Source organism: Tetrao urogallus (assembly GCF_951394365.1).
Source record: "Tetrao urogallus genome assembly, chromosome: 7".
Lineage (NCBI taxonomy): Eukaryota > Metazoa > Chordata > Aves > Galliformes > Phasianidae > Tetrao > Tetrao urogallus.
The window spans coordinates 1,137,284-1,160,863 of NC_136820.1; the positions used below are offsets into that span (position 1 = coordinate 1,137,284).

The 23,580-nt window shown below is 40.1% G+C and overlaps 1 protein-coding gene across 1 annotated transcript; it reads right to left on the bottom strand.

The window, feature by feature from the left end:
• Positions 1-7: 7 nt before the first annotated feature.
• On the bottom strand, positions 8-21,980 carry STK17A (serine/threonine kinase 17a; the record flags this gene model as incomplete). The annotated part of the gene is made up of 7 exons (XM_079538499.1): positions 8-341; positions 1,140-1,319; positions 1,435-1,483; positions 2,182-2,308; positions 7,245-7,389; positions 14,463-14,675; positions 21,808-21,980. The coding sequence occupies 7 exons, from the start codon at positions 21,978-21,980 to the stop codon at positions 8-10; spliced, it is 1,221 nt and encodes a 406-aa protein (XP_079394625.1).
• Positions 21,981-23,580: the final 1,600 nt, after the last annotated feature.

Here is a 23,580-nt window from a genome sequence, read left to right on the forward strand (position 1 = left end):
ACACAGTTCAATAAATGAATTCTCCTGGTATTTCTTGCAGCAATGGTTCCTCAAACTTAAATCGTTTGGAAATGGCTTTCTGCTCAGTTGCTTTTTCTTTTTCTGACTGCCTACATTGTCCCAGCGTATATGAAGCTACTACAATTAGCTCTTCTGTCATCATCGATTCTTCCTCTTCAGCTTTCTCAACATCTGCAGGTTTTTCAGAGGCAGAATCTGCATTTTTCTGGACGACATCACCGTTCTCCCCTCCTGTGCTCTTATTCCAGGCCCTGCAAGTAGGTTCCTCACTTTGTTCTAACCATGGGTGCTGGAGACATTCCTCAGCAGTTGCTCGTTCCCTGCAAAGGAACAAAGAAATGTCCCCGTGAACTTAAAATTTAGTAAGATACTCGTAGTTTTCTTCTAAGGAAATGAATGTACTGGACTGAAAGAATTACTAAAAATGTTCTGATAGCTACTTTTTACCCCAAAAGACCAACAGTCCAAGAAGATAAACTGTTAATATTTGAAATAAAGGAGTTCATAGAATCTTAAATAGCACAGTTTACCATACTTCTGAGCAACTGTCTTTTTCCGTAAGTTTATGAAAATCATGCCATATTTACATTCAAGTATTTCCACAAACAAACAAACAAACACCAACAAAACTCAACCAATTAAACCACCAAGATACAGTAGGCAACTCTGGTGGTTGAGATGCCACAAGAAGAATTCTGGAACTTGCACAGAAAGTACAACTTCTGTTTTGAGAGCTGGAACTTCCAATTTGCCCCCCCTAAGAAAAGCATACTACTGAACGACTAAGAGTAAGGCGCTCTACTAATACATCAGACACAGAAGACTCAAAGCACAGCTCATATAAGAGACACCAGCAGGGCACACACATCGAAAGCCAGAATACTGCACCACACTACACTGCATTTCCAATCTTCTGAATCTTCTGAAATCTTCAATTCTAATTGCTGTAGTTGGATACATTCAGAACATGCAAGTCAGGAGGGATATGGAGAACTCTTTTAATGTGTACGAAAAGTAATATTGCCTAAAGTTGCCTCGTACTTGAAAAACAAAAATTCAAGTATTTGCATTAAAATGTCTATGCATAGGGCGGCTGAATAGCTGTGTGTTATACTTACTCAGGTTTCTTCACCAGCAAAGTTTTCATGAAATCCACAGCAGACTCTGATATGAGGTCAAAGTCTTCTCCAGAGTAACTTACATTCATTTGAGATATATTTAAGAATGTTTCTTGTTTGTCATCCCCTAAGAAGGGTGATATCCCTGTTAGCATAATATATGCCAGTACTCCAATGCTCCTGAATTGAAAGCAAAATACAAAAAAACAGTTGTTCTGGGTTTGGCTTTTCCTGTCTTGGTTGTTTTCTTTTTAAGCTTTCCAACAGTGTTATGGTGATCATTTGTTCAACTCACCACATGTCGGTCGCTGTACTGATTGGGTCATAACTCAGAATTTCAGGAGCTGTTTAGGGAAAAAAAAAGTTATATTTTTTCTCATACCCAGACACGATACTGTATTTAAGAGTGCAGAAGCAGGCACATGGAAGAATTTTTAATAAAAGACTGTCATGCTTCAAGTGGCTTATAAATAGGTATTTATATTCAAGTTCTTTAAATTATTACTGTCATTGGTTAGTTTCAGGTAAAAAGAAAACTGCCTTTTACTGTCATCTTCAGAAGCAACAATCATCTCTTTACCAATTAAGAATGCTTTACACAAACCTCCTACTGAAAAACTATTTCACTATCCAACATGCCACACTGCAGCATGAAAACCCACACCCACAAAGGATATGCTATATAACAATGTTTTTCAAAGCCTGAAACAATTTTACTTCTTAGTGAAATGGACACAAAGCCCACCAGGCTAAAATACCATGCTCAGTAAGAGCATGCATTTTTCAACCTCTCAGCCAAGTAATACTTGTCGTCACTGCTCAGATTTGTCTGAAGTGTGTACTCATCTTCAGCACAAGCACAGAATTGTCAGTTACTAGTCTAGTGATTCCAGCTTCTACAGCAGTATTACTTTTAATGACTTGATCTTCTGACACAGGAACTACACAGCCAGGGTGGCATTCATCAAGTTTTGAGACAATTCTCCATTGCTGACAGTACCCTCCTCCTTAAGGCTACACCACCATTGTACCAACAACTTACCCACATATTCTGGAGTTCCCATAATTTCTCTTAATTCCTCACTGCTCTTCACTATCCTGGAAAGGCCAAAATCCACTATCTTTATGTCTCCCAGTGGAGACTTACTGGTTAGCAGAATGTTTTGTGGCTGAAAAGCAAAGCAAGCAGATGTTCGAGATCACCAAAATCTTAAGTCTGCGGCACCATAAAATTGCATAATTCTTTTAGAATAACAACGATACGTTCCGTAACACATACTGTACCCAGGACTTTTATTTTCTCATTTTTAAATCACAGGTGGACTTGAAGAGACAAACTGGCTCAAAGCAGCAGCAGGATTTTCAGTTAAGAACTGAAAATTAAGCATCTGCCTTTCTTAGCTTAGAACTCATACAAAAGACACACCAGTAACTACCATTTAGCAAAAGGATATGAAGATCTTCACATTTGTACCTTTAGTCCTTCATGCCACCTTTCTTCCCTCCTTGTTCTATCCAACGTTCCCTCCTTGTTTCTTCCTGGTATAAGATATCTCCTGTTTAAGTGTCCAAAAACACTCAAGTTCATGTTTTTTAAACTGTTACGAAACTTTTTTGCCTATACCTGCTTAAAGAAACTCTGATGCAACTGACCTCAATCTTGTTCAAACAATTGTGTTACAGAATACTAACTGAAGAACAGTAAAAAGAAAAATACAGCAGCCTGAAAAACAGGTTTTTAAGAGCATCACGTTGGATAAGCTTGTTTGCTCTGATGTCACTAGATCTTGGCTGCCATTCCTCAACACAAACTCTGCAGTCATTCAGAAGTCCCTTGCCTTCTATTTTGAATGGCAGCTGCTGGGTTTAAAAAAATATTAAAAAAAAAAAATCTTAAAACTTTAGACAGGGGGTCTTAGTTTCGAGCAACTGAAGCATATCATTGCCAGACCAAGTCCCTGTCTCCCCACGCTGGGCCAGTAGTTACACTGTGCTGTCATTAACTTCCGCAAGCAGGAACACTGACAGTTCACACTATGTTCACGCTTCTGGTAAGCCTGACTTCCATGAAGGCTTTATTTCCTGAGAACTTGGATTGAAAAGGGAGGAGGACAAGTGAGTATGAACAGAGAAGCAACCACTGAGGGATACAGTCCAACTGGAATAACACCAATATCTATAGTTTTCTCCTATTCACATTTTTTCATTCCCATGAATGTGACGGTGCGATCTCACATTAACATCCTTCCTCTTGATAACAGAAATAAAGCTGTACAAGAACATATTAAAATCGTGGCCTGGCTCTTCTTGCTAAAAGAAGCAATAAATTCAAGTTCTTTCATTCCTGTAAAGTTAAGCCACATTATTTAAAAGGAACTCCAAGATGTCTATTTTCTGTTTCTAAGTGTATGCATTAACAATAGCTTACTTTTGCTTATAAACTGGTGGCCATACAAAGGATTTTGGAGCTGTATATTACCATACTCACATTTTCTATTCTGTATTTGTATTAGAAAAGCAAACATCTGAAAAAAAAAAAAAAAAAAAAAAAGAAAAAGGTGGCAATGCCTCCCTAATAAGCCTCTCAGATGTTCTTCTTCAGTGGGAAATTTAGTCATGTTCTAAAAGGGCAAAGAGAACGCATGAGAAAAGCATTTGCTCTCTTTATTTAAATGAGGAAAAGTTTTTAATGGCAAGAAATTGTCTGCAGTGCAAACCAACCCTAAATCTAATTGTACTGAAATAACACCAGGATTCTTCTTTTAAGGAACTACTACAAGGTTCAAATGAGCAACAGTGCAGACCCAGCTTTAAATCCAAAAGATGCTGTAGCTTTAGAACTGCTATCAGCACTCAATTACTCTAAAACTTAAGGAAGAGGAAGATCATTTTCTTACACCTATACAGTGATTTCTCCTTTTTATTTATTCATTTTTTACACTGCTCTAATATATCTAGGCCTGACTGTACACTGATCTCCAGCAAAAACCAGAGATACCCCGCCAGGCCAGAGTCTTGCTTACCAGCTATTTTGCAAAGGGCCTTACACCCAAACAGCAATGACATGGCTAATGTAAACTGGCAGATAGCAACATTTATCAGCCTTCCTCCCTGCTGCAGAGAGGCTTACAGGTTCCAGTTCAGATCCTTGTATGACATATACTGAACAAAAAACAGACTGAATGGACCACTTTACAGGATCAGACAGAGTTCATGTTATATGGCCACACAAGTCTACCCTAATGCCACGTTAGCACCACTAGAAACATGTACCTTAGGAAAGATGGTAAAAAGAAAATGAACAGAGCTGAATTTTTCTAGACATACTATCAGCATCAAATTCTTGGCCTTTAGGAATCTGAGACATTGGTTGTGCCTCTAGCATCATGTACAAGTGAAAAGCATAAGTTGTTATTGTAAACATTGGCCAATCTTACATCCGTCAGTAAGCTAGATTACTACTGTCACATGAAAGAGAGCACAGCTCTCCTGATGTTCTGAACTTCAGTGTAAGGACAAAATAAGACGATACATACAAAGATCTGTTCTCTTCTAGCTTTTCAGATAAGTTGCACAGATCATTTATAACAAGTGCACTTAGTAAAATGGACACCCTTCAAACCTACCTTGCAAGTAGGTTTTGAAGTCTTATAAACTGATGATATAACAGCAAAGTCCATATACTGCATATTTTCCATTATTCTAGAAGTCTCTATCAGAGTTCGGCCATAGTATTTCTTGTAAATTTTGGCTTTCAAAAGAGTAACACTAAAGATGTATAATTAAAGTAACCTGAAAAATTAATGAAGTTAACCATCTAATCCTACACAGAACAAATGATATGATTTTTTTGGCAGATAGTTCTTAAATGAGGAAATTTTTTCATGAAATCCTTGAGTACTGCAGTACATTTTGGCAGCTAATAGTTGTCAGAAGTTTTATCATCTGTTTCTACACGTCTATGCAGAGAAAATTGTGGCCAAGCTTCCTGAAAACAGGAATTACACAACGAATTATAAGAACAAATTGGGAAAGTAGACTGGTTGGAATATCCTGACTACATTGTGTGTAAAAATAGTTAAGCATTCAATCTTAATCCGCTTGGAATACTGATTAAAAAAAAGCATGATGCAGTTGAAATGTCCTCAACAAGACACTGCCTCCATCATTCAATTATCCTACCTTCTGAACATTAGTATAAAGTGACACCCAAGGCTTTTTCAAATTACAACTCTGCTAATTCCTCACAGCACACAACATCTTGGGAACCATGCAGAAGGAAAAAGGTGGCTGTTGGATAAGCAGAGTAACACACACGACAGGACTGCACTGCTTGAAGCAGTTAATTGGCCATGTGCAGCTTTATCTGTCTCAGACAAGCAGTAGCCAGTCCTTCCCCAACTTACCTACTTTTTTATTGTAATTTACATTCTTTTCCATTCCTAACTAAGTTTTACCAAACACAATCAAGTCAAACAGCTGATGAAAAAAAGAAGCTTCCCTTTCTCTGCAGCTTTTATGTGCCATTAAGAGGAGATGAAAGACTCCCAACTACGCTCTATGCACACCCTGCAAATTAAATAAAATCAAAACAATGTTGCTGAATGATTTTTAATTTACAATCAGCAGCATTATATTTGCTCTTCTCTGAGACAAAACTGGATTATACGTTATTGTATTTTGCTATTAAAAACACATGAAGTTTCAGCCATGTTTCACAAGAGACACACTTTTGGAAAGAAATAATTGGGCATCAACCCTGCTAAGCCACATCAAAATACTCAGTTTTTCTCATATGAAAGTTTTGCAGCTAGCAAAAAGGCAGACAGAAGCAACAGCAAGCTGTCAGCCTCACAGATCCAGTTGATCAGCTTTATAATACAAGACTAAGACAACAAGCTTACAGTTTCATCTTCACAGCCATTTTAACAAATTCTTCTTCTGGGGGTAGAACCAATGGGATAATAAGCAATCACAAAGACCAGCACCCAACTAATTATGTTTTATTTACACCCAACTATTTATGTTTTAAAGCTAGCAAAGCAATATTGGGTCTTTTAGCCTCCGACAACTGGACATGTTTGATTTTACAACATCAGCTTTTCTGCTCAGTTGGAGTTGTTTGAGCAAGCTTTCTTCTAAGCTTTGAGAAAGCAACTTGTTTGCAAGCTGGAATCAACTCTCCAGTGTACTTTCACAATTAAGTACTGCAATAACATAAAAACACAGCAATTTCTTATTAGATACCCAGATGCCAGGGCTAAGGAACACCACAGCTTTAACTTCAAAAATGCACAAACATAGATTGTCCACAAAAGACACGTTCTAATTTCACATACGTTGCTTCAAGGAAATTCAGTGGAAATACTTTTGGCCAGCACAGTCAATGTACAGACACAGCAGAGACCTGAGTACCTTCTATAAACATACCAGAACTTCAGTCCTTTTGGACACTTGCCTCTTGCTAGGAGATCCTCATTAAATATTAATACACTTATTTGATATGTGTGACTAAATCAATGGGTCACAAAGTTTTAAAGCACTCTAGGGTGATTTAAATAAATGGTAACACAAACAGATGAGATATTTGTGTACAAATGTTACACATTTTCTGCTCCAGCTGATGAATGGTTCATGATTTTCTGTTAAATGTAAGGTACGTAGAGCTTGATATAGGAATCTACTGGTAGCTTTGTACGAAAATGCAATGAAGTATAAATAAGGATTCTGGCAACAGAAAACATGTGTGCCTTACTACTGAATAAAAAAATAGAGGAATTAGACATGTAGGAGTATTAGACAATTTTAACACAAATGCTTTTAATACTGGTTTGCTTAGAAAAGTAGTTCAACCTCAGAATAAAATTGCTTTGATTAATAAGAACATACGGATGAAAGCTGTATAAAATTAGTTTTAGCATACTAAAAATGGAAAATAATTTTCTGGAGCCCTGGGTTACAACTTACATCTAAACTATATGCAATACTCTGGATTTCTTATGACAAAGAAACCCATTTCTTAGCATAAAATTATGTCCTTAGTATGATGTGACCAGTAAGGAAGCCAGCAGTTAAGAAGTATGAAAAGTACTGCAACAAGTTTACCTTTAAGTCAAGATGAACAACATTGTTTCTGTGCAAGAATGAAACTCCTTCTAAGATCTGCTTCATAAGTCGTTTCACATCTTTCTCTTTGAAGGCCTCCTCTCCTTCAGCAACACACTGGTCAAAGATCTCACCTCCAGCAGCACTACAGAACAGCATGAATGTTATTATTTCAAACACTAAGCTAGAGCACCCATTTTATTACACCAGCACAGAAAAGATCAGCAGGTGGTATCATCCAATGGTGATATTTTCAGTTATTAAACATTTTGCAAGCTCTAATGGCCTAGGAAGACTGCCATGCCAGTATGACAGCCTTCAAAAGAAGCAAAGATTAATATTCCATGACTTAAGTAAAGTAGATTCTACAGAAACCGTTGAGACTATTTTGGAAATGTTACTGACTGTGCTCAAGAGATGAATGCCACATTTGTTTAAAGGCAGCGCTTACCAAAGATGTGTCTTTTGCTATTTCTATTAAGCTATATGGAAATTTGGCCAAAGTAAGCTTTCATAAACTCAATGCAAAACAATTCTGCTCCTAACTCTCCTCGAAACACTTTGTACAGACTCAGAAAAGCCTAAAGTTTATAATGGAGTTGTTTGTGAAAAATCTGGTGTACTGGGACACGTTAAGTTTCTACACGGCTTTCATCTCAAAATACTGAAAGTTTTAGCTCTCAGAGCTTGATAAGATAAGCTTCCTTATCTTTTGCCTATATGTGCTTAAATAAATAACAAAAAAATAAGAAAATAACTACAGATGAGCGAATGTTTTTCAAGTACTCCAAAGCAACAAGCAAGATCATCTCTGTAGCATCAGAAATAAGCATAACAGAGGTTCCATCTTAGGACAAGAATGGGCAAAAAACCATGAGAATGGGGTGCTTGCACACATGGATTGCTGAATTGCTACTGCTCAGCGTGTAGATGAAATCAACTTGTGTGTGAAATCCCATAATCAGCTGAGTGACAGACAGTGAAACCCCCCGAGGACAGCTGTCTTCATTACCTCACAAGGACTTCGCCCAAGTGTTGATCTTTACTGGGACATAACAACAACTGCTACCCCGGCTTGCTTTCTTATAGTAAGTTATAATACCTGAGCCACCCAGAAGGGAAAAGCATTTTCAAACAGGGACCAGACAAACAAACAAGGCAGTTCTATAAAATGGTAAATCTGGATTACAGACTCTGAGAGGAAAAAAAAAAAAAAAAAAAAAAAAAAAAATCACTTAAATATGTTCAATTTTTTAGTTTTATGAATACTAACTTGGTTGATGTGGCCCTTGTGCCTTTATTTCTTTTTATTTTACCTTCCCAGATAGCCCCACGTTACTTAAAACTCTCCTGGAGATTGTCTTGCAAGAAAAAGATAAATTTAGAAGATGGTTACAACTCAACTTTTCACACAGAGCTTTGTATTTCTGCTCATTACATCGGCTAACTGACACAGCAGTACAATTTGCTTTATTAAAATAAGATTTTTTTTTCCCTTCAAACAAGCCTATTAAAAAAAGCCTATTTTCTTAATCCTGTACCAAAGATGGTGTAACTACAGAATGAAAGCAGTTTTCATGAAGTGAGTGTTAATACAATTCTTGAAAAACGCATGCCCTCCTGACACTGGTCAGTATATTTCTTCAGCATGTTTTTATTTAATTCAAGGAAAAGGCAGCTGTATTCTAGCTTTGGGCAGACTCAGATACTAATTACCTGTTTAAAATGGAGGCAAGATCATTCATTCTAACATTTTAAATCACATTCCTTTTTTAAAAAAGCAACATCACTTGGACCTTCAAGATAAATACATAAACACGCCTTCTGTAACCAATGAAAGAAACAAATTCCCTTTTAAGAATGTCGCTCTTAGGTTACTTGGAAGACTGATCTAATTCCTTGTAGCATTTTGTTTTAACGTACATTTAGTGATAAACCCTACTACCAAAACTACTGATCTGTTTTACAGCAGAAAGGCTGGGGTTTTGCTGCAATTCGCTGCCACTTGCAACAAGAAAAGCATCAATTCTGCCATTTCTATCTGTGTGACATAGGACTCATTCCCCAAAACAGCTGCCAAACAGGATCACACTTCTTTCTTTAATAAGCTTTTATAAACTCAGCTGAGAATCAGCATGAGGTAGGCCTCTTAAGGCCCTATTTGCTGTATGCCCATTTAATACACATATGCTTACAAATTAGAACACTAGAAGTAGACACCAAGCTAAACCACAAGCTACCCAGAATTTTAATATTACACTTAAGTAACTTGGAATTAATTTTCTTAGAAATCAAAGCAAGAAAAAGTTGAAACAAAATATCCCATTACTGAAATGAAAAAACCAAGATAATGAGAGTAGCAAACACTAGATACAAAAAAATACTTTTATTTCTGAACGGTTCTAAGTAATCTGCAGTCATTTTACAAAGATGATGAACCTAGGCATCTTCAAAAGTGAGCCAAACAAATAAAGCCTTTGGACATGCACATCTACTTCATGACTTAAACATGGCTGTACCAGCCACCATACAACAGTATTTTGCTTTACAAAGAAGTTTCACATGGCAAAAAAAAAAAAAGTTTTAAACACGCAGTGTTTTTTTGTTTGTTTTTAAAATAAATCAACCTCTCTACTTAGGATGTAGATAGAAAAACTGCTTCCAGACAATTCACTTCATCTCAAAATCGCCACATTTGAACCTATAATTAGTGATTCTTTAGAAGAACATGGGAAATTTGCAAACTTCCTTACTGAGAGCAGCTCTGTGTATTGTTGCTGTGAAGCCAGCTTAACCGCCTCCTTTAGGGAAACAGTCTGCTGACTGGGAGCCTCTCAGTCACAGCTGTTGAAAGCACAATGTCAAAATGAACTCCTAGAAGATTCTCCTACACACCTGTGCCAAATTTTGTAATGCTGCTTAGCAATATTTTCAATTTAGTTATTCAGGATTCCTGATCTAGAGAAGAGATGAAAATACCTGTAAGTATTTCAAGCACAACATTGCTATGATCTCAGCATTCCTGCAGACCAAGAGTTCCCAGGTGCTGACCATGTACTCATTTTTTCCCTCCAAGAAATCATCTTGAATAAGTTTTGCTTCATAGTGCTAATTATAAAATAACTGCCCTGCAAGTTACTGGGTACCCTGACCCTTCTCCACAGAAGGCAATAAAGAAAAGAATTGTCTTTAGGACAATAAATTATTTAGGTGAACAAGTCACCTTACTCTGGAAAAGATGGGTAAGGAAACATCTAGGGGCACAACTTCTTCAAACTCAAGAATCGTTTAGAATACGTTATTTCTCTAGTACACATTCCCTTAGCAAGGTGTAGAAATAAGATGTGATTCATTTCCAAGCTTAAAAGCTGCACTGACCAGCACTCCTTAGAAATTCACGTATTTGTGACAGTACTGTTGTTGTACCTCTAACTTCTATTTAGTCTCAAGCTAAATCCAAGTGCTTTTCATCACTGAAACCATGCTAACATTTTGTTATTCTTATCAGAATAACTGAAAAGCTGAAAGTCAGCTGAAGTCTAGAACATTAATCACGGTTACAACTACGCTGACTTTAAATTCAGTGGAGACTGAGCCTTTTCCTTTGGACGTTTTCATGCACTGTACAAAATTCTACATCCTGCTTCTTTCAAGTGCATTCACAACGCATTAACACTGTGCTGCTCCTCAGCGAGGTGTGCCATTAGATGGCAACTATGAGAGCAAAAGTACTGACAATTTCTGCAGTGCAGGGCTACCCTAACTTACCACTGCGCCCAAAGACAGACATGACTGAAAATCCATATCTGATGAGCACATATGAGTAGAAAAGCATTCTTGCACATTAAACTGCATGGTCTGTTTTCTTTCTGTTCTCAGTTCCCAGACACATGCATACTTCCCCTGCCCCCATGGTCTTTCCTATCAAGGAGCCTAAGAGCTGAATGAAATACAGAGAGCAAGGTTACCAACAAAGTTTCTCCCTAAAACACCACTGCTGATCTGAGATAGCCATTAGGTACTAAACCTTTGTTAACTGTTCTAACAGGTAGACAAGGTGCAAATATTGGAGCAGCACAGTTATTATCACCACAGAACAAGCAGTAACATTACACAGGTCCAATAGGTGGAAAAAGTACTTCATGCACACATCAAATAAACCCCAACCAACTCCTCAAGATGACGGAGGTAACTTTCCTCTTGCTTGAAGCAAGCAAGATGGAAGTCTACTCTACATATATATATATATATATATATATATATATATGTATATGTAGAGTGTGTGTACATATATATACATATATATACATATATATATACAAGATTCCAGCAGGTAGCTATCCGACTCACATCCTGTTCTGTGCATCCAACAGTACTTCCCTAGATTTTGAACTTACACACAAGTTTGCTTAAAATGTGACCTGCTAACAAGCTAACATCTATTCCTAACATAGATGTATAAGCATATAGTGATGAACACTTACAAAAGTGCCTGCTCTGAAGCACCAGATGCTCTGTTTTTCTTTCAAAAGAAAGGTCATAGTTTTTACATAATTACTGAACTCAGAAGTTGCAAGGAAAAAGCAATTTTGAAATCTGAATATGTCAGGTTTTCTGGACTATTATGTTTTTCACTAAACACCCTGGTTTTTATTAATTCAATTTTCACTAAAATAGAAAAATGTCACTGTTCCATAGGATAATTCCAGGCTTTACACACCACCCCTTCAGACTAGCTCTTCAATTCTCTGCAGTTCATTTGCACATAACCTCAAGAAGTCAGTGTTTGCATGGATACAGAGTTCTGCCATCCTGCAGTTTAAACTAATGCTAAAGCCCCATTGCTTTCCATCGCTCAGAACTTACATTAACACTATGTGGGCAATTTTAAGTATGCTATCTGTCAAAGCTGGTAGTATTTTAAAGACAATCCTCCATGTGATTAAGATTGCTCCCCGCAAAGGTGAAACAGCTGGCCTCCCTTACAACAGATCCAACCTCAAGAGAGGAAACTTCTAAATCGTAGCAGATAAAGTTACTGGGCAACGATTAAGCATTTTTCTCCTTCCCATGATAAGGATCTGCCACACAGACCATGAAGCTTAATAGAAACCAAAATGCCCCAGAAAAGCTTACAGCCCAGGTACGTTCCTTAATCCTTTGCACACAGAATGTCAGAAATGTACCAGCGTTCATACCTGTGCTGTTGCAACACGCCTCTGGAACATGCTGACATTAAAGAAGCATCCAGATGTATTTGCTGAAGTCAGTGAAAGAGTGTTGTTTTTTTTTAATTTACAACTCCAACACAGCTATTTATCTCTAACAAGGTATGACTGGTGCATGCAAAAATAATCACCATGCTAACTACTGAACAACGTAGTTAATACTTTGTATTAAAAATGTTTCGTAGGAGAACTGAGTTCTAAATGAAAGCCAGCAATTATACATAACAATTATCACAACTTCCATCGCTTGTTTCAAGCTTTGAATTCTACTGCTTGTGTTGTATCTCTATGGGAACCAGAAATTTAAGCTGTATTCTCATTAAATCTGTATTACCAGTGTTTAAAATATATATTTTTTCATCTCCAGTAATGGTAATCAGACTCTAGAAGCCTGCTATGCTTTTTGTATTCTAACAAAAACTGGAACATTTTATAAATCACTAACAGCATAACTGCACAAGATGGAAAAAATACATTTAAGAAAGAAGCTTGCCTTCATAAAAAAACCACACAGAATCTAATTCCATTTCACTGAACTTCAAAAGATGAAATTTCCTTTGACTTCTGAAAAACATCAGATTAGGGCACAAGATTTCTCACCATTCACTTCTGATAACAGAAAAGGGAACAGCTGTACAAACCAGACTGACTTAGCAGGTAGGTCAAGTCACTGCTCAACTACAAGCCCCATGTTACTCTCGCAGTCATTTTATATCTGTAGAGTCTGAACACGATCCCAACTGAGCTGTTCAACAGCAAAAAGCATTTGCCTAACTCTTAGAATCAACATGAGGAAAAACTAAGGCTCTGGAGCATCAGATGAGCATTCACTGCTGCAGAAACCCCCATCTGGACAAACTCGATGCAGGGAAGAAAAATATTTAAGTGTAGAGTCACAAGCTAAATGTCATTATTCAAGGTAATGCAGAATACGAGAGATTCAGACTTAAAATAGTTTCACAAGTCTTATTTTCTATATTTGGGACATGCCTTGAGTGCATGCATGCTCAAAAGGTCTTCCAGTAAATGCTGATACAGCTCTCTTGCCTTTTTCCATCAAGTGGAAGACAAGTTCTTGTCCGTATCACATTAAGAAAAAAGCAGCTAGTCAGTCTGCAAGCAGTAGTATGGGAGTGCTTGCAATTCTAAGCTTGCGTACTTCCTGAAAGAGCTTGCAGTAGAAATACTTATTAGCTTAACCAGACAGAGCAGCCAAGAGAAGGAAAATTCCTATGCTAACTTCCCTAAAAGTATCCTATCCCAGTTAACACTAAGTAAACTTCTGTTTACTTACATGTTTACCTTGAGAAGTGTTACACTGAGAAAAGTTAGAAATTCTGATGGTGATCATCTTTGTCTATAAATAATTCCAACTCTCACTCCTCAAAAAACCTTAACAAGCCAACAACAAAAACAAACCCCAACAAAACATCTTCAAAACTAACAAACATTCTATTTAGGTCAATTTTGAAGATATTCACAGATTTTCATTGAGGGTAGAAACGAGCTGTCAACTACAAAGTTCTTCACTCTTGGTTGCAGCAGGTTTCAATGCTTTCATTTAAATATACGACGTTAAGTTTTAATGCCTTTTTCAACACTGGTAAAATGAACAGACTTCATTCTGTCACTGCAATAACAGAAACTTCAGTGGCTGTGCAGGTACTCACTGCTTCTCTCTGCACCTTCTATTAGTGTGGAGCATGCACAGTTCAGATTTCACTAAAAATTTCTTCATTAAGTACTTAGTTTATATTTCAGCTTTGAAAGATACTATACAACGGGAAAATTTCTTACATTCTGCTGTATTACAAGACTGCAATAACTTCCTGCAATACTGATTTTCTTGGCAATTCTTTGAGCTCAAGCAGGTGACAAGCAAGCAATAAGATTGTTTTTCACATTATCCATATGGGTGGAAAAGATTTTTATACTACAGTTTTTAACAAATACTACTGAAGGTTATTCAGAAGTTATTACTAGTACTTACTATTCCAGGACTAAAATCATCTCCGTTGCAGTTTCATAAACTTCATGCAAGTTAATGACCCAAAGGTTGCATTGTGCCAATTCAAGGACTGCAATTTCATGGATTATCTCCATCCGACAGTCTTGGCCCTTTCTTCTTTTTCTCATGAATTTTGCTGCAAACTCTCTTTCGGTGTCTTTTTGGATACATTTCTTCACCACTGCAAATTTTCCTCTGAAATTAAAGAAGAATTTTAGGTTAGAACTAAGTCCTTTATTGACAACTCAGTATAATCCTTGTAAATCAATATTTCAGAAAACCTGAGCTAAATCCCTCTTAAGGGATACCTTTACCACGTGCTCTAAAATTAGAAAGATGCCTTGCTGAGTGATAGCCTCTATTCTAAAGAGGTAATGTTACATCTCCATTCAAAATAACGATTTTAAAACAGAGAACTACAACAGCAAAGCATCAGTTCAAGTAACTCCAAATCTTCAAACATACAGCAGAAATGAACTGTGCTAGTTAGGGAGATTAAGACACCCTTGAGCCTTTCATAAAAAGCTAGTAAAATGGTATACAAGCAAGAAAATTATGCTTTCTGTGACTATACTTAAGCAATCTATCTGTCCAGTTACTATTTCCACCGCTATATTCAAGGCAACAGCAGGCAGCAGCTTCACTGTGCTCAAGATCCCAGTCTAATTATGCTGTGAATATCCATCCTCTTCTCTGTGTTTTCCAAAACAGCACCTCATGCTCTCACTATGACGCACCTGCAAAGACAACAGCCATAGTTTTGATTGCTTCACAGTTCTCAAGAACTCCACTTGTCTCATTGTTCAAGAAACACAAAACATTTCAAAAAGTAGAGAAGCGGGGCCAACACAAAACATTCTAACAGCTCTTGCAGCAGTGACAGAGTGAATGCAAACACACTGCAGAACTGAGCACAGTGCTGGACCCATGCTAATGGGTATCATTTCTGACAAAACACAGTGGATGAGTTACACTAAGCCAGCAGGTCCAGCTGAACACACGCCGCAGCACTTTCAGAAGTCTTCCCCCGCAGCGTTTTGGGCTCTTGACTTCCCAAGCCACTCAATTCCATTCATACAGTACTGATTTTTAGAATGAAAAGGTCTATGAATTAGTGCATCACCTAATGTGATGATGAACCCCCATCTCTGTAAGTATAGCCATCTTTTGGAATTCTCACCATACAGGTACAACGTTAGACAAAATGACCATTTTTACTTTCGTGTCATCATTTTCTTATAAAGCTGCAGGAATAGCTTGGAGAGCCTTTACTCTGTTTCCTTACTTAACTTACTGCAGGGTAGCTGAAACCAATAAAATTAGAGTCCTCATCTCATTTGAAATACAATTACTTGAGTCTTGCCTTTCCTATGGCACAAACTGAAATGTACAGAATTAACTAATTCAGCTCATGTCAAATTTCTCACTCTCCCAGCTCCTAACCTAGTGACAGACTGCTTTCCACAGAGTAACTGCTGACAGAATTTGTGGTCACCCTGCTCACAACAGAAATTTGTTTCAAAACTGCCCAGCTGGAATTAAGTAATAAGCATCTACAAAGTGGCTATCTGCTAGTCGTCTGCTAAAACAATCTAATTTATAACTACTGATACAGTCACAGTCATTCAGGAAGGACATTTTGCATAAGCACCCATTATCTGCAAAAAAACAGGAATAAGAAAATAGACCAGAGCACACCCATACATGAAGGCTGACAAACAGCAAGAAAACGCTTTAAAAAAGCTTTGCAAATGCATGAAAATACAATGGGATTTTGTAGCACTAGGAAGGTGCAGTCAAAAGGTCACTAGAAAATGGTTTAAATAATACAGATGTAACTGCAGAATGCTATGGGAAGAATGGCCACTCAAAGCCTAACAGCTATGTGCCTGCTGCAGATCTAGCAAAAAACACCAGGCATCTGTAGCATGTACAGCTCATCGAGAACACTGAAACATTCCAGAGACCATGCACTCCTGATTCCCAAAATGCTGCAAGGATGCTGTTTCTTTTAAGCAGAGTTCTAGGAAGGCTGTGATCATGCATAACAGTAAACATCCCTCCAGTACTGCCATCCTAACCACAATCAAGAGCAACCATCCTGATGTAGCCAGGGAAAAGGCTTTTAAGTTATTCCAAATGAAGATGCGAGTCCTTATTACTTGTGTACAATATAAAGCTACACATTTATCAAAAGCACTCAAATTGCTACTGCAGCTGTGTTTCAGCACCAAATCCAAATAGTGCTCATGGAGAAAAGTAGCAGAAAGAAAAGTAATTAAAAAAAAAAAAAAAAAAAACAGAGATAAAAGAACAGAACTTGCTGTTAAAGGGTCTTATTTTAAAGACTAGTAGATATGCAGATACTGTGCTGTAGAGGTCTCTGTTCATTGCAGGAGAGTTGGAATAGATGGATCTTTAAGGATCTCTTACAACTCAAAGGATTCTGATTCTGTGACTGACCCCACTATTCAGGTCATTGATAAGGACGTTGAAGAACATCCGTCCCAAGACTGACCCCAGGGAACAAATGTCATCACCAGCCTCTACCCAGACACACAGCTATTGACCACAACACTATGGCTGCAACCACCCAACCGATTCCTTACCCACTGAGTAGTCCACCTTTCAAATCCATATATGTCCAATCTAGAGACTAGCATGTGGCATGGGACCAAATAACAGTCCTTGCAGAGGTCCAGGCAGATGACATCAATTACCCTTCCTCTGTCCACCGATGCAGTCACACCATTGTAGAAGGCCACCAGATTGGTGAAACATGATCTGCCACTGGTGAAGCCCTGCTGGCTGTTTCAGATAACCCCCTCATCTTGTACATGCCTTACATAGCTTCTAGGACAATCTGTTCTATGATCTTCCCAGGCTCAGATGTGAGGCTCACCAGCCTGTAGCTCCCTGAGCGTTGCCTTTTTAGCCTCCAAAGGTACATTTTCCTTCTGAAAGAACGTCTCTCCAGTGCAGAGTCAAAAGCTTTTAATTCTAGCACCACCAAAGCATCTAGTAAGAGTAGTTCAGAAACGTTTAAAACCTTCCAATTGGCAGAGCATTGTTTTTGCATTACGTACAAAACCTATCTGGAAGCAAGTTAATCAGCTAAATGTTGCCAATTTATCACACAGTAGTCACTAAGGAAATAAAACAAAGTTCAGGTAAAAGGAAGAAACAGCGAGAGACCCCGGTGTGCGGCCACACTCATGCTGCTGACTGCACTGGACAGAAGCTGGCTAGGCAATGGAATTGAAAGGACACAGCCAGCACAGGAGTTCTGCTGGCTGACAAGTATTTATTACAAGTTGTTCAAGGCTTAAAAAAAAAAAAAAAAAAAAAAAAAAAAAAAAAAAAAAAAAAAAATCAAGAACACCTTGACATAATACCTATAGCTATTGTAATACTATAAAGCTGTTATAAAACCTAACCACTGTCTGTAAAACTCACCTTTTCTTAATACAATCCCAGAAAAATCTGACTTGACAAACGTGATACTTCTAACTGACAGAACTAATCACTATGCACCTATCTAGGTTCACATCTGAGACTACTTCAGAACCAAAGATGCCATCCACTGGAAAAATAAAAAATCAAAGTAAGAAGTTAAGCCAAGAGATAAATTTGTAAGTATTTCCCTTTCGACACAGACTGTGTAGTAGGCAGAAATAAAAACAGGTATGAAAAAGCTTTCCCATAGAGTACACCCAGATGGTGCATCTTTGTGTTTCTTAAGATGTTGCTTATCAAAATTCCTTTCAAGAAACAGATCTGCTATTAAATTGTGAAGACAGCATTACCAGTTTAGCTACGTTAAGAGGAGCTACCAGGGAAGAAGGAAGCTATGGTAAGAAGGAGCTACACTGAAGGAAGAACAGTTTTGAGAGGTAGTATTTCATGTTCCTCTCCAAAGTTAAAAAGTGACTATCAGTTATCCAAACAAACAAAAACGCTTTTAAGGGTGACTTAAATAGGAAACAAGTTGTTCTCAGTCTTCACAAGAGCCTCAGTCAAGAATTATGATTTAAGATATCATATCTGATCATAAAGAAGCTTAATGCCATCTTTCAAGACTGCCAACAGAATTAGCATTATTTTATCTGGCACATAGTATGGCTGAAAGGAAAAGCCTCGCATCGCACATCAAATGTCAAATCAGATACACAAGAGCATTTATGTCACACCAACTAATTCTGGTTCTCATAGGCTCAGGGAAACAGAGAACTAACCTTACAGTAATAGTTTCCAGTTGAGCTAAAAAGCACTGTCACCATTACAGATAGTAGCAACTACTTTAATATGTTTATTTTACAGAAAGATTAGAAAAATTTTCTGAGCTCCATAACACTATATACAATTTATTACACAATTCATGTCAAACTTTTTTTTCCTGGGGGTGATTTTTTAGTACAATTTTCGATTTCCAAAGAGCCAGGTGAGGGAGGTTCCATTTCTGATGTTCGTGAATATGTCCTCACAAAATTTTATTCTCAAATGGTGGAGTCAGCTGCTTGCAAGCCTTGCCTTCACCTTCTCACTTCCCCAACAGTTTCACCTAAGCCAGCAGCTGCTTAGAAATGTGACAGCATACCTCTGCATTCTTACTGATACAGCCAACTGCACAAGACTCACATATGACTAAGATCTGAACTCCTGAAAGCTACCTGAGAAGCAAGTTTATGCCAGAAATTCTGGAAAACCAATTCAAGAGCTGGGCTACTTTTCCATGAAACCACAGTAAAAAATGAAGAACACATGATTATTTTGTTCAGTTTTCCTCAGCTGATTAAAATAGTTACTCGTGGTCTGGGTGGAGAACATGCTAAGGTAGAATGAGGAAAATCAACTGAATTGAACTTGATACACCTTTACAGGCATGCACTACACACATTTCACTGGCAGAAGACTGCTTGGTTTAGAGCAGTCACTTAAGAATACTCTTATGTTCCAGAGAAAACGCAGTGCCAACTGTTCAGGCTTTTTTCCAACTCACCCCTAGAACCAGGAGTTTTATTTTTAGTACAGAAATTATGGCTACCAACATGTGCCTAGCTTGTTTGACATTAAAAGAGTGCAATGCCACATCAATAAGCTGAGGAATTAATAGCCTAGTAGTATTTTGTGTGCAATTATCTAGGGGGTATTTTGTTGAGGAAAAAGAGCAAAATATCTGAACACAATTATACTGGACACTTCAAAGAAGCTGTAGGTAATGTGAATCAGCGACAAGAAATTTTGATTGAGGCCGTGTTTCTGAAATATGGAGCTCAGACATCCAGAGGGTGTATCGTACGCATACTCAGAAATATGCATCAAGGCTGCCACCACAAAAATAAAATACCGTTCCTGATTTTACAGTAAAATTAGGCAGCGTACAGATGATAAGGGTAAAGGTCAAGCAACTGTTGCCTTGTCCTGCACAAAGAGCACAATGCTTTGGATTAGCTCATCTCAAATGAGTACTGCTGAAATGGTTTAAGAGCGTGCTGACCAGAAGTGGCATCCTTACAACATTAAACAGAAAGTTCAACATTAAACACCATACAATGTCAAATGAAGATGTATCTGTGAACGCTCTGATTTGGGGACAATAAAATTAATACGGCTGAAATGTCAGCAACTTAAGTTTCCCATCCAGAATAGCCATGCTTTTGGCATTTCCCCTGAATTTACTGCTAGAAAAAGCAGGTTCTATTTGGTTACACTTGCAAAGGCCTGTTCAACATCCAAGCCAGGCCTATTTGAGTACATAAGCTTTACATCCCCAAAGCCATTTTTTCCTGCAAGCAGAAATAACAAAGCCTGCTTTCCTGTGGTCTCGTACCAAAGTTGTTTCAGTGACATCACAACCAGGTTCCTCCCCTGCTAGCCTGCAGTTCTTCCAGCAGTGCTTGTCCAGAACTGCCACCCCTGCCAGCCACCAGGCCCTGCATCTCTCCATTCTCTGATCACCACATGGCCCCAGCTGTGCGCTGTGCTCTCGGCCCCTGCCCACCACCTGCACATGCAGGAATGGGAAGCAGAGCACGAGGCTCTTTCAGCAGAGCCACACTGACAGCCGGGCTGGAGGCCAGCGAGCAGCGTCCCGATGAGCTCATACACCCAGCTTGTGCCGCATCTGCTGCCTGCTCTCTCCTCCAAACCCAACGTACACAGTTCACGTTCTCTTCAGAATCCCCATCTCAAGTTCAGCTTTTAAGCAGTTCCCTCGTTACGGGAAAAGAGATGGACACAGAGTGTATGAACGTTCTTTTCCATAGCTGTTTCCTGAGCAAATTCAGCTGCCAAATAAAATGAGCTCTGTGAGCAAGGACTGCCTTTTGTCTTATGCAAAACCTTGTCCTATTTGGTTGCTAATTTGCCCAAGCCCTTTGCAAAGACAGACCTACTCAAATGTAAATGTTTGCACACTCTGCAAGCAGATAAAAGCAAAATAATTTCTGCTAAGTGTACGTTATCAACAAAATGCCATACAAAGAGATATGAGTGCCAGAGAGACTTTCTAGGTGCCTTTTTAGCTTGTCACAGCGGATTAGTAAAAGTTTCTCTTTAATGGAAGTACTCTCACTTCACACACTTCATGTGTGAAGTACTCATTGGTTTTTAGACAAACCTAGCAAAAAAGGTATTTGAAACTGAAGCAAAAGCAAACACACACAGTCAGAAGTATGGACTTCTGTACTGGAAGGGAAGTTGAAAACCTTTGTGGAGGTAAAGAGAGGGAAGGCAGTTGGAACTGAAACTCATCCTGCTACTGCAGAAAGGCAATGCCACCCTCGGAACAGACACATAACTCATCCCGACACAAGTACAGGTGCAGAATCAGCCTTTACATAAAGATCACCTACAGCTCCGGCCGCCGGTGACCGCACGCAAACATCCCGAGAACTCTTCGCTCAGGCTGCGCCGTCTGCATCCTTGCCCGCAGCACAGAAGCACTCACTCCAGTAGTGCCCGCGTGCGCTAGAAGGAACCCTCACCAATTCTTCAGTTAGGCCAACGGCCGCCCAGCTCCCAGTCAAGCCTTTACTTGGGGGCAGAGCGGCAGAACTCCTGAGAGCCGCTGAGCTTTGAATCTAACCGAGCTCAGCCTCCCGCGCCACCTGCGCCGAGCCGCGGGGCCGAGCGCCGTAAGGCAGCAGGGCGGTGTGCCACGGTCAGCCCAGCCGCGCGGCTGGGCGCCCAGGAGCGCAGAACGAGAGCTCGTCTCGCAGCACGTCCTACCGGACGTTCCATCTTCGCGAACGGAAAACCGCCTCTTCCCCATCGCGGTGCCCGGCCCGGCGCCCTGCAGCTGCCCTGGCGGCGGCCGCACACCCACCTGCCGAGCTCCCTGCCGGGGCTGAGGCTGTAGCGCTGCTGGAAGGGCTCGGTGCGGATAGGCGTGCGGATCTCCGTCAGCAAACCGCCTCGCCTTCGGCCGCGGCCGGCGGCGGGCTGAGGCGGGCACTCGTCGCGAGAGCGGCCGGGCGGCGGCTTCTCCTCGGGGCTCATAGCTTCTCCCGTGACGGCGGGACGCCTCTTCCCGCCGCGCTGCGCCCCGACTCGGCGCGGCTTCCACCCGCCCGACGCCCGTCAGGGGAAGGAGGGGCGCGGCGCGCACGGCACCGCGCGGCCGGCGGGGGGTGTGGTCACGGGGCCCCGCCCTGCCGCCCTCACCTTGGAGCGCGGGGGAGGGGAGCGCGGGGCGGCGCGGCGGCGGGGCAGCGCCCCCTGCTGAGGGCGGGCGTGGGGAGCGCGGTCACACCAGGGCTGCCCCGAAAGTGGTGCGCTGTTACGCTGGCCCGTGGCGACAGGGGCGGGTGTCGGAGGTGTGGCGGTAGGGGTTGAGCCTTCCCACCGTGATGCTGCTATACCGTGTGGCAGATGCAGCAGAAGGGCAGTCCGACAAATTGGCATCTGGCATGGGAGTGCGTATGAAGCAAAGCTTTCTCCATGAGGGAAAAATGGCAGCCGTTGACATTCATCGACGCTTGCTGGACGCTTATGGGGACCAGAGAGTGGATATGAGCAGCAGTGGCGACAGTGGGTCACCATGTGCAGGCTCTTGTTCATCACTGGCAAAAATGCAAAGCTAATGTTGGTGGCAGTGCTGAAAAGCAGTGTTCTGTAGCTGACAATTTGCTGTATCAAGCAGGGCTGTTGTGCTCTTTGTATCTGTTGTGGTTTCTGTGGAAATGAATAGGAGGCATTACTTTCAGAGCAACCTACGTATATCGCTGTATGTGTAGTCCATAGTTACAATTTTATTCTGTGTGCTTGTGAAGCTTCTTGTTTTTTGCCACTGCACAGGTGGCGAAAATAATAAATAATAATAATATAATAAAAATAAAAATATTTAAAAGTATAAATATATGGTATTTAAAACTAATAATATAATGGAGAAGATATGGGAAGGGGAGAAGATACAGGATTGATCTAGCGTGAGAGCTTTCGTGCTACTGGCACACTGGCAGGGCAGACCTGTGTTCCTTAACCAAGGATGGAGTTTGTTTCTGTGGCTGTTTGATGGACAGAACTGGGAGAGGCTTGGGAAGCAGCCTTTGGTGACCCTTCACTGCTTGGCTTCCCTAGCGTCCTGACCTGCTAAAGAGAACAGCTCTGTGTGGCAGCTGCCCGCCCAGGCAGTCCTGCTGAATTTGTCTCCATTCAGCGCACAGCATCTCTCACAGCCTGCCAGTGTGTAGAGCACGCAGGAGGAGAGGCTCGTGAGGAAGCAGGCCAGCATGCGAGGAAGGATCCAGGCCAAACCCCAGTCGTTAATTGGTGAAGATTCAAATGGGAGAACAACTGCTGACAAGGTGTTTCTCTGAAATTCCCTCATTCTCTTAATGCCAAACCTGCTTTGCAGGATTAAATAGCTGAAGAATAACTTCCAGAACCAGAATAATGGAGAGTTTGAGACTTATGGTACTGATGTGCTTTCCACTCTGAATGTTGTTTAGATTGTAGCAGGGCCAGACTGCTCCTGCCAAACAATAACACTTGGATTATATGGTGGTTAAAAATTGTGACATCTGAAAGTACGTTCAGAGGCATCCGCTATGGAAAAGGTACTGTTTTCTGAAAAAATGTTCTTATCTTAAAAGCATTT